General features: G+C 40.8%; 1 protein-coding gene across 2 annotated transcripts; it reads left to right on the forward strand.

Moving 5' to 3' along the window:
• The first annotated feature begins 6198 nt into the window (after positions 1–6198).
• On the forward strand, positions 6199–12474 carry PLK2 (polo like kinase 2). Of its 2 annotated transcripts, XM_010366827.1 has the most exons (14): positions 6199–6769; positions 7368–7475; positions 7619–7735; positions 7931–8060; positions 8287–8374; positions 8873–8968; positions 9077–9275; positions 9365–9512; positions 9866–9963; positions 10299–10428; positions 10674–10914; positions 11037–11166; positions 11430–11540; positions 11677–12474. In XM_010366827.1, the coding sequence occupies exons 1-14, from the start codon at positions 6500–6502 to the stop codon at positions 11866–11868; spliced, it is 2058 nt and encodes a 685-aa protein (XP_010365129.1). In that variant the 5' UTR covers positions 6199–6499; the 3' UTR covers positions 11869–12474. The 2 variants fall into 2 exon arrangements, with proteins under 2 accessions (XP_010365129.1, XP_030783177.1); XM_030927317.1 differs by lacking the exons at positions 11430–11540; positions 11677–12474 and having other exon boundaries at positions 6276–6769; positions 10674–10918; positions 11037–11152.
• Positions 12475–14620: the final 2146 nt, after the last annotated feature.

A 14620-nucleotide genomic window follows, 5' to 3' on the forward strand; every position in this document is an offset into this window, starting at 1 on the left:
TAATCATTATAACGATTGTCTTAGCCCCTCTGGCTGCTATAACAAAATACCACAAAACGAGGTGGCTTATAAACAACAAATTTATTTCTAACAGTTCCAGGAGCTGAGAAATCCGAGATCACGTTGCTAGCAGATTTGGTATCTGGTGAGGGCCAATTTCCTCATAGATGACACCTTCTCGCTGTGGTCTCACATGGTGGAAGGGGCAAGGAGTATCTCTTAGGTCTCTATTATGAAGGTATTAATGCCATTTATGAGGGCTCTAACCCCATAACCTAATCACCTCCCAAAGACCCATCTGTTAATACCATCACAATGCAGGTGAGAATTTCAACAAATGAATGTTGTGGAAACAAAAACATTCATACCATATCAACAACCTTAAAAAAATTGTCATCCTCTTGTTACAGAAGAAGAAACTGAGGCACAGAGAGTTTCAAAAGTTTGTGCAAGATCAAATCTAAGAGGTATCTTGTTTTCTCAATAGTTTTGTATTTATAAATGTGTCTAACAAGTAATTGAGTTTTTACTCTGTCATATACTATTCAAGGTATGGGGAATATAGCATTAAACTAAGAAATGTACCTGTTCGTGAAGCTTTCATACCTGTGGGGAAGAAAAATAATAATCAATTAATTAATTAATATAAAGTATGTATTGCAAACCTTGATTAGATGATACAGTGTAACAGAGAGTGGAACACAAAGTTCTCTTTGATGAGTCAAATCGCATCATTAAAAAGTATTTTTACATGTATTTTTAAATAGTAATGTATTCTTCTGGTTCAGACAGTAAAACACATAAAAATGATCAAAAAAGTAAATAATCTTCTCAGAAAAATATGTAAACAAGTAAATAGAAGAAAATCTATTATTAGTTTGTTATTAATCCTTACAAAAATTTTATGCTTTATGCACATTTAAGACTATAAAAATATATTATTTTCCCCGCATTTTTTATTCTAAGGAAACATATTTTACTATGCCATACACAGTCCTATACTTGCTTTCCACAATATTTATTTTGGGGTTGTCTCGCTCTTGTCCCCCAGGCTGGAGTGCAATGGCGCAATCTTGACTCACCGCAACCTCTGCCTCCCAGGTTCAAGTGATTCTCTTTCCTCAGCCTCCTGGTAGCTGGGATTACAGGCACCTGCCACCACACTCAGCTAATTTTTGTAATTTTAGTAGAGACGGGGGTTTCGTCATGTTGGCCAGGCTGGTCTAGAACTCCTGACCTCAGGTGATCGGCCCGCCTCGGTCTCCCAGAGTGCAGGGATTAGAGGCGTGAGCCACTGCGCCCGGCCTATTTTGGAGATTTGCTCATAACAATACTTAAAAGGCATCTTCATTTTGTTTTCACAACTGCCTACATTTTCACTGCATGAACATATCATCATTTATTTAACTAGTTTTCTATTGATGACCACTTAGGTTGTTTCTAATCTTTAATTATTACAAGCAACACTGCAATGAATAACCTTATACATGAGGGGTCGGCAAACTGTTTCTGTAAAGGGCCAGATAGTAAATATTTTAGGCATTGCAGGCCATATGGTCTCTGTCACAGCTGAATTCTGCCATTGTAGCATGAAAGCAGTCATTGACAATATGTCTACATAAGCAAATGGGCATGGTTTTTTTTTTTTTTTTCCAATTATTATTTTTTATTTTAATAGGTTTTTGGTGAACAAGTGGTATTTGGATACATTAATAAGTCTTTTAGTGGTGATTTCTGAGATTATGCTGCACTCATCACTCGAGCAGTGTACACTGTACCCAATGTATAGTCTTTAAAAATTTTTTTTTATTATACTTTAAGTTCAAGGATACATGTGCAGAATGTGCAGGTTTGTTACATAGGTATACATGTGCCATGGTGGTTTGCTGAATCCATCAACCTGTCATCTACATTAGGTATTTCTCCTAATAGTATCCCTCCCCTAGGCCCCCCACCCCCTGACAGGCCCCAGTGTGTAATGTTCCCCTCCTTGTGTCAGTATGTTCTCATTGTTCAACTCCCACTTATGAATGAGAACATGCAGTGTTTGGTTTTCTGTTCCTGTGTTAGTTTGCTGAGAATGATGGGTTTCCAACTTCGTCCATGTCCCTGCAAAGAACATCAACTTATCCTTTTTTGTGGCTGCATAGTATTCCATAGTGTATATGTGCCACATTTTCTTTATCCAGTCTATCATTGATGGGCATTTGGGTCAGCTCCAAGTCTTTTGCTATTATGAACAGTGCTGCAATAAACATACATCTGCATGTATCATTATAGTAGAATGATTTATTGTCCTTTGGGTATATACTCAGTAATGGGATTGCTGGATCAAATGGTATTTCTGGTTTTAGATCCTTGAGGAATGGCCACACTGTCTTCCACAATGGTTGAACTAATTTGCACTCCCACCAACAATGTAGAAGCATTCCTATTTCTCCACATCCTCTCCAGCACCTGTCGTTTCCTGACTTCTTAATGATCTCCATTTTAAATGCCTGAGATGGTATCTCATTGTGGTTTTGATTTGTATTTCTCTAATGACCAGTGATGATGAGCTTTTTTTTAATGTTTGTTGACCCCATAAATGTTTTCTTTTGAGAAGTGTCTGTTCATATCCTTTGCCCACTTTTTGATGGGATTGTTTTTTTCTTGTAAATTTGTTTAAGTTCTTTGTAGATTCTGGATATTAGCCCTTTGTCAGGATGGATAGATTGTAAAAATTTTCTCCCATTCTGTAGGCTGCCTGTTCACTCTGATGATAGTTTCTTTTGCTGTGCAGAAGCTCTTTAGTTTAATTAGATCCTGGCAAATGGGCATGGTTGTTTTAAATAAAACCTTATTTACAAATGTAAGAATTGGGCTTAATTTGGTCAGGGTTTTTATCATTTGTTGATGTTATATATGAGATGACATCCATAGGATAAATTCCTAAGAGAATAGATTCATTTCTAAATTTGATAGATTTGACCAAATTACTTTTCACTGAGATTATATCAATCACCATTCCCAACAGCAATATATGGAAGGCTGGTTCCTCAGCACTTCAGCAATTCAGCACGTTCACGGCAACTTTTGAGGGTTTTGCCAATTTTGTAGGAAAGTGTGCCTCAGTATACTTTTCATTTCAATTTCTCTTCTGATGAATGAAATTGAGCAAATACAAGAACCATTTGTTTTCTATTGGATAATTGGTATTTTATTCAATTGTAGGAGTTTTTACACAATAGGAAGATAAGCTCTTTCTCTGATGAGTTGAAAATTTTTCTAGTGTTATTTATCCTTTGACTTGATTTATGGTGTTTGCATTTTAAATCAATGAAAAGGTTTTGTTTATATATAGTTACATTAATTAATCTTGTTTTTTTTTTAGGGATTCTAGATTTTGTAAACAGTTGAAAGTTCTACCACACTCAAAGGCTATGAAAGAATTCTCTCTTATTATCTTATAATTTCACGTATTTCAAACTTTTATTTGTTTGAAATTAAGTCACATATGAAGTATGGATCCATTTTTTCCTTCCTACTGGTTACCAAATTGACCCCATGATATTTAGTAATTATTCTACCTAATAGAAAGTGCATTAATTTCCTTTTTTGTTCTATGGATTACAATTTTGGTTCTGTCCACATGATGGCACCACAACCTCCCCCAAAAAAATCATTTTCTCAGTTGGAAAGAAAACACTATAAGACTTACGAAGCGTTAATATTTTATTAAATGCCTCCATGTTGTGGAAAACAGACCTGAATTTCACATGGAATGTTCAATAACTTATCAAATATTGAAGTCCATTTGGTAAAGATACATACCATAGTGTATGCTAATCAAAGAAGTAATAGAATTTTTTTTTTTTTAATCACGACAATCTATTCTTCAATTTTTTCTTAGGCCACAAATGAATACACATACACATACACATATATGTACACAAATACACACACACACATATATAGTTTATTATCAACCACAAAGACATGGTGTGTAAACTAGCTTTGAGAAATTCTAGTAATATTTTCTAAACCTGCAAGCCTTCTACATCTTAGAGAGTAGGTTTGCATAAATCTGGGAAGCAAAGGTCACCCCTAGGCTTATGAATAAAGAGGATGATTACGTAATTCTGAATTTCCACCCCTAAGCCCCACCCCTTATTCCATCCCTGACAATCTTGGGGTTAAAGTCTATTGTCACTTGTGAGAAACATGCCTGGACTTGCCCTGCACTCTTCAAAGAATCAAAAACAGAAGCGACAGCAAAGACTTTCCCTTTCTCCTCTACAATGGCAAAGCCTTTCCCTTTCTCCTCTCTAATGGCAATGAGCCTCCTTTCCACATTACGCTGGAAGTATCTGAGACATAGTATTTTTGTAAATGTTCTGTTAATGTTGACACCATACATACCTAAATTTGACAGTGGACTGCAGCAACCCTTTTTGTATGTACCTTCCAGGGATTCAATAATCTGGTATTCTAAATGTCTCTGGAATTTAGCTTCAGAACACTGTTTACCATATCTTGTTAACATAGGTAGAAAGATTCAAGTGTGCTGCCAATTAACCTAACCTCGATGATCTAGTAAAAATATAGAATAGTTACTTAAATTCTCCAAGCCTCATCTATAATGAGATGAAGAGAGGGGATGAGAATACGCCACCTCAAATATGGCCCTGGAATAAGGATTATTTTGAGATAATTATTTGAGAAGCAGCAGACCGAGGAGACGCTCTAAAAATGGCATATTACCCTTTTGTAAGGGAAACGTACATTAAAAAAAAAAAAAAAAAAAAAACCCACAAGACTCCATTTGTAAGAGTGTCTCTTCTGTACCAGGAAGAATGACTCTAAATCATGAAAAACTTATGAAAGAAGAAATAAGAAACCCCACTCCTATTTACCGTACATTTCCTGGTCATGGTTCCTTAACTTGCCTGCCCCACACTCTTTTCTTTTGGTTTAGCTAAAGATAGTATTTAAGCCCGATTTTAAACCCTCTCTCATTTTCCTAGTTATCTCCCATGTATATATGAGACATACATGTTAACAAACTTCTTTGTTTTCTTGTTAATCTGTCTGGTTACAGGGACGCAGGCCAAAACTTTGAAAGGTAGAAAATTTTTTCCTTCCTTACAGTATTTCTCAGAATTGTTGTAGGATTAAATAAGGCATTTCAAAATACTGCACAGTCCTCAATAAATGTTACGCTATCGTAATTAGAGCAAGAAAACAAAACAAACAAACAAAAAAATACGTGTTCCTAGGTCAAACTGCACAGTAAAATCTGGAAGTTGGAAACTAAGCCGTGTTTGCACTCTCTGGCCTACGCTCTCTTCATCCTACCAATCCCCCTACCCCCAGAAAGTCTCGGATTGACTCTCCAGGAACCAGGGCAGTTCATGAGCCATCTCAACAGATGCATTCGGAAGAAGTCGTAGATGACTCTGCAAACTCACAATCGGCATCGATTTTTAGTACCAGTAACTGTCAAAGGCCCACAGTCGTCAACCGCTGCCCACTTCGACACCTGACGGCACTTCCGGAACATTCCATAAGATGGCGCCCTTGCTTTCCAACCTTCGGGCTACCGGCGGAGGACGCCTTGCCGAGGCGGCGACCTCGTTCTCCAAGGTTCAGGGGCTGACCTCAGACAGAGGCTCGCTCTAGAGGGACGGGCGGGGGCCAGCCAGGCCTCGAGTGGGATGCTGGCACTGTTGGCCGATCGGCCCGGGATCCCAGCTTGCGGGCCCGAGTCTGCCCCAGCGCGATGCGGCGATGGGCTCGAATGCCCGGCTCCCCGAATCCCGGCCTTTCACCCGCACGGCCTCTAGGCACTGCCCCAGCTGGACACCAGCGAGCGCGTCATGCGCGGGGCCTTGTCACACGGCCGGAGGAGGCCTGGCGTGCCCGTGCGGCGGGCTCCGGGCACCCTGATACCTTTACACAAGAGGCGCCGGGTCGTGGGGCGGCGGGGAAGGGCTGTGCGGGGGAGGGACTGCGTCTACACCCGCGCCCAACTCGCTCGGGTCAGGGCATTGCCCTGACACCAGGTGGCTGGGGCGGGGGTGGGGCCAGGCGTCGGCCCTCGGGATTCTGTTTTCTACGCTGAGGCTCAGAGCCTTCGAAGAACGGGGCGGCAGGGCCCACAGACGGCCCTGAAGGCCTGCCCGTGGCTGCCAGAGTTCTCGGCGGCCGGCGTTCGAGGCGCGCGGCTCCGCTCGGAAGCGAGACCTAGGTGGCAGGACAGGACCTGCTTCCCGGCCTAGCGCGCTGGGCAGGCCGTGAGGCGGGGCGTCGGCCGTGACGTGGTGTCGCGTATCGAGTCTCCGCCCCTTTCCCGCCGCCCAATATATAAGACTTTGCCGAGGCTTCTCACTCGCACAAGTGGACCGGAGTGTTGGGTGCGCGTGGGCACTAGGGGCAGGGGTGCGAGAGCCACGGCCGACTCGGACGTGTGACCGCGCCTAGAGGGTGGCAGCGGGCAGTGCTGGGCGGCAAGGCGACCATGGAGCTTTTGCGGACTATCACCTACCAGCCAGCCGCCAGCACCAAAATGTGCGAGCAGGCGCTGGGCAAGGGTTGCGGAGGGGACTCGAAGAAGAAGCGGCCGCCGCAGCCCCCCGAGGAATCGCAGCCACCTCAGTCCCAGGCGCAGGTGCCCCCGGCGGCCCCGCACCACCATCACCACCATTCGCACTCGGGGCCCGAGATCTCGCGGATTATCGTCGACCCCACGACGGGGAAGCGCTACTGCCGAGGCAAAGTGCTGGGAAAGGTGACAAGCGGAGGGCGTCGGGCTGCCGGGCGGGCGGGAGGTCTGTCCGGGCGACCCCAAGCCGGGCAGGCCTGCGGGGTCCCGCGCCCTTCGCTTCCAGGTTTTTCGGGGTTCAGATCCCAGCGCGAGGTGGGCTCCTCACCTGCTGCCTGGCTTTTGTGCACCGGCAGCGCTCGGGATCGGCTTTGCATTCCTTAGCCTCACAACTGTGTGCCACCCCGCAGCCCAGAGAAATGCATCTGGAGTCTGGAAACGAGGGCTTTCTGTATCAGACATCTCTCCCTCCATCTGCTCCGAGGGAATTTTCCTAACAAGTCTCATCAGACATTATTTTTCATGTCTCCCCGCTCCAACTCCCTCCATAAAGCTCCCCTTTATATTATAGGAAGAAGAGAAACTGTTTGAAGTTGCTGTTTCCAGCAATGCGTTTCTCTTCATGAGGGAGCTTTAACGAAGTCGAATGCCTTCCTCTGACCACTCTCCTCCATTCCTCAATTTTTTTTTGCTTTGCTTTTTTCCTATTTATTTATTTATTTTAAATATCTGCCGTCCATTTTTGTGCCATACTCAATTCCGTCTCGGCTTTGTTTCTTTTCAGGGTGGCTTTGCAAAATGTTACGAGATGACAGATTTGACAAATAACAAAGTCTACGCCGCAAAAATTATTCCTCACAGCAGAGTAGCTAAACCTCATCAAAGGGAAAAGGTGTGTATGACTCTTGAGTAAAATATTTTCTTTGTGTGCAAGGATGGCCCTTCCCTGTTAGGAAAATGTCTTCTGCATGTGTAATCACTGGCTTTTCCGAGGTGACTAGAGGCTAATAAGCCTTGTCTTGATTTTTCATTTAGATTGACAAAGAAATAGAGCTTCACAGAATTCTTCATCATAAGCATGTAGTGCAGTTTTACCACTACTTTGAGGATAAAGAAAACATTTACATTCTCTTGGAATACTGCAGTAGAAGGGTAAGTGTCAACTCCTATTTGAGAACATTTACTTACCCCGAATTAACATGGTATTCAAAAAGTATTTTATCCGGGATTTTAGCTGTGGCAGTATTTACACTGCAAAGTTAATTTTCATTGCATGTCCTGCAAAGGGAAACCAGTGATTTTGATAACTGTTTGACACATTCTCTTTTTTCCTTCTTCTCTTCCTAGTCAATGGCTCATATTTTGAAAGCAAGAAAGGTGTTGACAGAGCCAGAAGTTCGATACTACCTCAGGCAGATTGTGTCTGGACTGAAATACCTTCATGAACAAGAAATCTTGCACAGAGATCTCAAACTAGGTAAGTCCTTGATGCCAAAAGCTGAGTTTTGTCTTAGAGTTCTTTTTTTCTCTCTGTCTTTTTTTACATATGAATGTTCTTAATTGGGATCTAGCGGCTGCAATCTTGCTTTTGAATGGGCGACTTTCATATAACAATTGGCTGCCTGGCTCCAGAGTGGATGTATGTGTACTTGGTTAGAATGCATTTTCAAAAGCATTCACATTTTTTTTTGTTCATCATCTAGGGAACTTTTTTATTAATGAAGCCATGGAACTAAAAGTTGGGGACTTCGGTTTGGCAGCCAGGCTAGAACCCTTGGAACACAGAAGGAGGTAAGAGTCAGAAAGATGCATCCTAGTAGAGTTTTGTGGAGAGACCAAATATGCCTTCACTGTTTTGCATTTAATGTTTCAGAGGTCCAGTGATAAAATCTATAAATCATAGCAATGTTAATTTAAAGAAATACTTACTGAATGCCCACTATGGACTAGGCAGAGCACCCTGTGCCTCTAAATTGATTATGAAAGCAGTCAATGAAGTCTTTTCTTGGCCTGAAATGTGTAAAATGCCACGATGTCCCTGGTTTTATTTGGTTAACCACACTTTGCATGTGGGCTAAAACAATGTGTGTGCATTTAAAAAAATTACCAAAACTCACTTGATCAGATCTCAATTGTTCAGATGCTGAAAGTCAAATGTTTCCAAATAGAAATTCAGTGTAGATTTTAAGATTTTGTTTAAGATTTTGTCTCCCATCAAGTCACGTCAAGAGAACCAAGTTTAAATAGTGGAATAATTCCTAACATGATCTCAATATTTTGTCTTTCCAGAACGATATGTGGTACCCCAAACTATCTCTCTCCTGAAGTCCTGAACAAACAAGGGCATGGCTGTGAATCAGACATTTGGGCCCTGGGCTGTGTAATGTAAGTAAATGCAGCAGAATAATTAAAAAGCGAATTTGGATTTAAATTTTAACACTTGAAAAGAGCTGCTTTATGACCATTGCTGAAGATGTATTTCTTTGCACACAGGTATACAATGTTACTAGGGAGGCCCCCATTTGAAACTACAAATCTCAAAGAAACTTACAGGTGCATAAGGGAAGCAAGGTATACAATGCCGTCCTCATTGCTGGCTCCTGCGAAGCACTTAATTGCTAGTATGTTGTCCAAAAACCCAGAGGATCGTCCCAGTTTGGATGACATCATTCGACATGACTTTTTTTTGCAGGTTGGTGCACCATCTTTTTTTTTTTTAATTACATGGTATTGATCCCAGCTACCTGACAGTTACTGGAGGCCTTTTCTAATGTTCCACAGGGCTTCACTCCAGACAGACTGTCTTCCAGCTGTTGTCACACAGTTCCAGATTTCCACTTATCAAGCCCAGCTAAGAATTTCTTTAAGAAAGCAGCTGCTGCTCTTTTTGGTGGCAAAAAAGACAAAGCAAGATATATTGACACACATAGTAAGTTAACAAGACTTCTTTTCCTTTTTGTACCCAATATTATATTTAAATTTGGTAAATTAGTTAAAAGAGAATTTTATAGTAGCATAACTTGGCCATATTTGCATATTCTTAAATGTTGATATTTATAGCATAATAAATCCATACCTTGAATTGTGATTGACAGCTTTTTATTTTGCAAACATTGAAGAGGGCTTTTGGGGTAGTTGCAGCTAATGGCAAAGGTAAAATACTGTTTTTGCCCAGGATGGTCATAAGTTGGTCAATAATGCAAGAAGGAGAAAATATGGCTAACCCTGTTCCTACCTTGTTAAGATAGACTAATGTTTGTAATTCTGTTTCTTGATATACAGATAGAGTGTCTAAAGAAGATGAAGACATCTACAAGCTTAGGCATGATTTGAAAAAGACTTCAATAACTCAGCAACCCAGCAAACACAGGACAGATGAGGTGTGTTGGGAAAGATTAAAGTAGATATTCACACTTTACATTACTTCTACTCTTTATTAAATAACTCTTGGACTATGATTATCATGGTTCAAAAATGTCATATTTACTAAAGTTTTTCTTCAAACCCTTTGAAAGGGAAGTTAAAACTAAAAGGAAGTCTTTCAGTTTTACAGTGCATGCAAGTGCGTTATTGCGTTATCTTTTATCTGGCTTGTCTCCGTTGCTTTTTGATAAGCTTTCCCAGCAATTGCCTCACTCTTCATCTTAATCTGGAATTCTCAGCCTTAAATGAATTTAGATGCTTGACTCATTGCATAAATCTTCTCTCTCCTAAGGAGCTCCAACCACCTACCACCACAGTTGCCAGGTCTGGAACACCCGCAGTAGAAAACAAGCAGCAGATTGGGGATGCTATTCGGATGATAGTCAGAGGGACTCTTGGCAGCTGCAGCAGCAGCAGTGAATGTAAGTGGTTGTCAGTCATGTTTTAAATAACAAAACTCTAAATGCCAGTGCTAAATACATAATAATTGAAGTCAATTTACTTTGTAGCTTAATCTAACATAGAAGTAGTAAGATTACAGGAATTGGAAAATAATCTTGAGTTCTATGTCTTTTGAATTAATGGAGTGAAACTTGGCATCTACCAAACCTGAGGTTTTATTGCTAAAATATTGTATAACTTGAAACATTTCTCTCTGCCTTTTCAGGCCTTGAAGACAGTACAATGGGAAGTGTTGCAGACACAGTGGCAAGAGTTCTTCGGGGATGTCTGGAAAACATGCCAGAAGCCGATTGCATTCCCAAAGAGCAGCTGAGCACATCATTTCAGTGGGTCACCAAATGGGTTGATTACTCTAACAAATACGGCTTCGGGTACCAGCTCTCAGACCACACCGTCGGTGTCCTTTTCAACAATGGTGCTCACATGAGCCTCCTTCCAGACAAAAAGTAAGTGTATCAATTAATGAAATCCTGTCATTCTCTAGTCTTGCACTAAAGAAATCTAAAAACAGTGATTAACTGCTTCTATTTTTTTTCCTCTTCTCTCCCTTTCGTTCCTGTTTTTATAGAACAGTTCACTATTACGCAGAGCTTGGCCAATGCTCAGTTTTCCCAGCAACAGATGCTCCTGAGCAATTTATTAGTCAAGTGACGGTGCTGAAATACTTTTCTCATTACATGGAGGAGAACCTCATGGATGTAAGTACTGTGACTTTAGAGTGGTGACATTTGAAGTGTAGTCCACAGAGCAGTAGCATCTGCATCACTTTGAAGCTTGTTAGAAACAGATTCTCCTGTCCTATCCTTGATGTACTGAATCAGAATCTCTGGGAGGTGGAGGCAGGGATTTCCAAAGCCACTCTAATGCTTGCTTAAGTTTGAGAGGATTTTCTTAGAATAATAATAGAGTGCATGCTACAAAATCTTTGTAGGCACTAACTTACTCTCCTAATCTCTTCCAGGGTGGAGATCTGCCTAGTGTTACTGATATTCGAAGACCTCGGCTCTACCTCCTTCAGTGGCTAAAATCTGATAAGGCCCTAATGATGCTCTTTAATGATGGCACCTTTCAGGTAAATGAACTCTTCAGGAAAGCGCATGTTTAGGTCCTACACAGAAAAATTTGTGCCTAGCTAGTTTAGTAATTGACTGAATTTTTCTAATTCTTGAATATTTTGAGAGATCTAATATCTATGTTTATTTTTTAAGGTGAATTTCTACCATGATCACACAAAAATAATCATCTGTAGCCAAAATGAAGAATACCTTCTCACTTACATCAATGAGGACAGGATATCCACAACTTTCAGACTGACAACTCTGCTGATGTCTGGCTGTTCATTAGAATTAAAAAATCGAATGGAATATGCCCTGAACATGCTCTTACAGAGATGTAACTGAAAGACTTTTCGAATGGACCCTATGGGACTCCTCTTTTCCACTGTGAGATCTACAGGGAAGCCAGTAGAATGATCTAGAGCATGCTGAAGAAGATGGACATGTGGTGGTACGAAAACAATTCCCCTGTGGCCTGCTGGACTCGGTGGAACCAGAACAGGCTAAGGCATACAGTTCTTGACTTTGGACAATCCAAGAGTGAACCAGAATGCAGTTTTCGTTGAGATACCTGTTTTAAAAGGTTTTTCAGACAATTTTGCAGAAAGGTGCATTGATTCTTAAATTCTCTCTGTTGAGAGCATTTCAGCCAGAGGACTTGGAACTGTGAATATACTTCCTGAAGGGGAGGGAGAAGGGAGGAAGCTCCCATGTTGTTTAAAGGCTGTAATTGGAGCAGCTTTTGGCTGCGTAACTGTGAACTATGGCCATACATAATTTTTTTTCATTAATTTTTGAAGATACTTGTGGCTGGAAAAGTGCATTCCTTGTTAATAAACTTTTTATTTATTACAGCCCAAAGAGCAGTATTTATTATCAAAATGTCTTTTTTTTTTTTTTTATGTTGACCATTTTAAACTGTTGGCAATAAAGAGTATGAAAAAGCAGAAATAATGGTTTCCTGTCTTTAGTAGAACTCCACCACATCATGACATTTTTTGATAATGTCATGCCAAGCAGTGCCAAGAAGCCACTGAGTATAGAAGCACACTCGAAAGTTAGATCTTTAATTTTTTCTAACTACAGTTTCTAGGAAGTCTAATACCTGAATTACAATCATAAACTTTCAGGGTAGATCTAGCTTGAGAACACCATTCTTGTTACAACCAAAATATAAGCCTTCTACAAAATCCAAACACAATTTCTCTCTAATATTTCTTTAAAACTTGTTTAGCTTGGAGGTAAAGCCAGAGTAAACAGATCTCTGTTGTTAAGTGTCAGTAGGTACAGGAAGTTTATCTTAATATGGGCAAAACTCTGAATTAGAATGCATGCACCACCTAAACATATTACTCAGCATAAACCTGCCTAAACACTTCCAGTGCCGCTGGCAGTACTAGCACATAATTCCAGTAGTGAGAAATTCTTTGTGAATAAGTCATTTTATTTTCCTTCTGGTGCATGGTAGTTGAGGAGTGGTATGGGAACCAAGTTATGGTTTGGGGTCCATCTTTTGAACTTAAATTATCTAAGAGGTAGATCTGAGGTTTTCTTTTTCAGTGGGATCTACTCTTTGACAAGTGTAGTAAAGGAAAGCTGCTCATCCTGTTACTCAACTTACAGGGATCTGCATAAGATGTAAATATTTTTTGTTCAATTGTAATCCCACTATAAGGAAAATACTGTCCTATGAAAAGAAGTGCTTTGGTTTGTTAAGGCTGTATTTACAATGTGATCCTGTACAGCATAGTATAGAGATGCCAGTTGCACTTTTACATTTTTCTAAAATTGTTAAAACTCCACCTGGTATATTGTATCAATAAAAGCCAAATCCAGGGAATATGAGTATTTCACAAGTCCTAGATTAACTCCTGCTGGCTGGAGTTCTCTGACCATGTATACAAATTCAGTTGTATTTTTATAAGCAGAGAAGAAACAATAGTTTCCAAATAGAAAATGTTCCTTCCTTTTGAGTTTCAAAGTGGAAGATTGTGTACTACGTCATGATTTCAAAATACACACTTAGCATTCTTACATGTACTGAGCATCTGCTGTGTGCCACATCCAGGGCCTGGCACTGGAGACACAGAGTGAACCCAAGGCCCCCCTGCCCTCAAGGAAGTCACAGTGGAATGGAGAAGACAGGACATTTACCTATTAGTGTGATAAGTGGTGTGATTTTATGATAAAGGTATGTACTGGATGTTGTGGGAACTCAGCAGGAATCATGAGGAAGAAGCCCCGGGCATGGGCTGGGCTCAGTGAATAGATTCCAGAGAAGAAATTTGTTTTTACTGAGTTTGAAAATGAGTGGGGGTTAAATAGAAGTATGTGATGGGGAAGAGTGTTATAAGCAGTGGGAATAGCATGTACAGAAGCCCGGGGGATGGAAGAGTTCACAGAAGTGGGTGTGCAAGTCTGAAGTATTATAGAAAAAGGCTGGAAGACATGAATGGTGCAACCCATGGCTTTTAGGCTGCATTTTAAAGGCTATGCCAAACTACTGAGAAATTTCAAGGAGGAAAGTGACAGTATTTCAGATTCCTAAAATTTATTCTGGGAGCATAGGAGACAGGCGTGGGGAACAAGGTGGAAACAGCCCAAACAGTAAAGAAATTAACGCCATGACTCAGGTGAGAAAGGACCTGAGACTTAATGAAAAGGAGCAAAGGAAGAGTTAGGCAGTACCTCATTTGGCCCACCCAATTCATTTCAATGTTCCCAGTACAGAGCATAAGATCTGGTACTGGACAGTCAACTATCAAATGAACGAGTAAATGAAGATTGATTTGGGAGGAACTTAGAAAGTTGATTTTAACAGGATCTGGAGCCTGGTTGAATGTGGTGCCTAAGAAAGAAGGTGAGGTGTAGAAGGATTGGCTGAGGGAGTCAGTAGGGGAAGGGTTGCATTCTTGGGCCATTAACTATAGCAAATTAGGAATACAGAAGGAAGAGCTTGATGGAAAAATATAGTGAGTTTTAGACATATCAAATCAGATTTGTATGAGGCTGCCCACATAGGTCCAGAAAACAGTGGATATGCAGGTCTACATCTCAAGAGAAAGCAACATTTGGAAGTAACTAACTTTTGGAGAAC

This window comes from Rhinopithecus roxellana, chromosome 3 (genome assembly GCF_007565055.1).
Source record: "Rhinopithecus roxellana isolate Shanxi Qingling chromosome 3, ASM756505v1, whole genome shotgun sequence".
NCBI classification, from domain to species: domain Eukaryota; kingdom Metazoa; phylum Chordata; class Mammalia; order Primates; family Cercopithecidae; genus Rhinopithecus; species Rhinopithecus roxellana.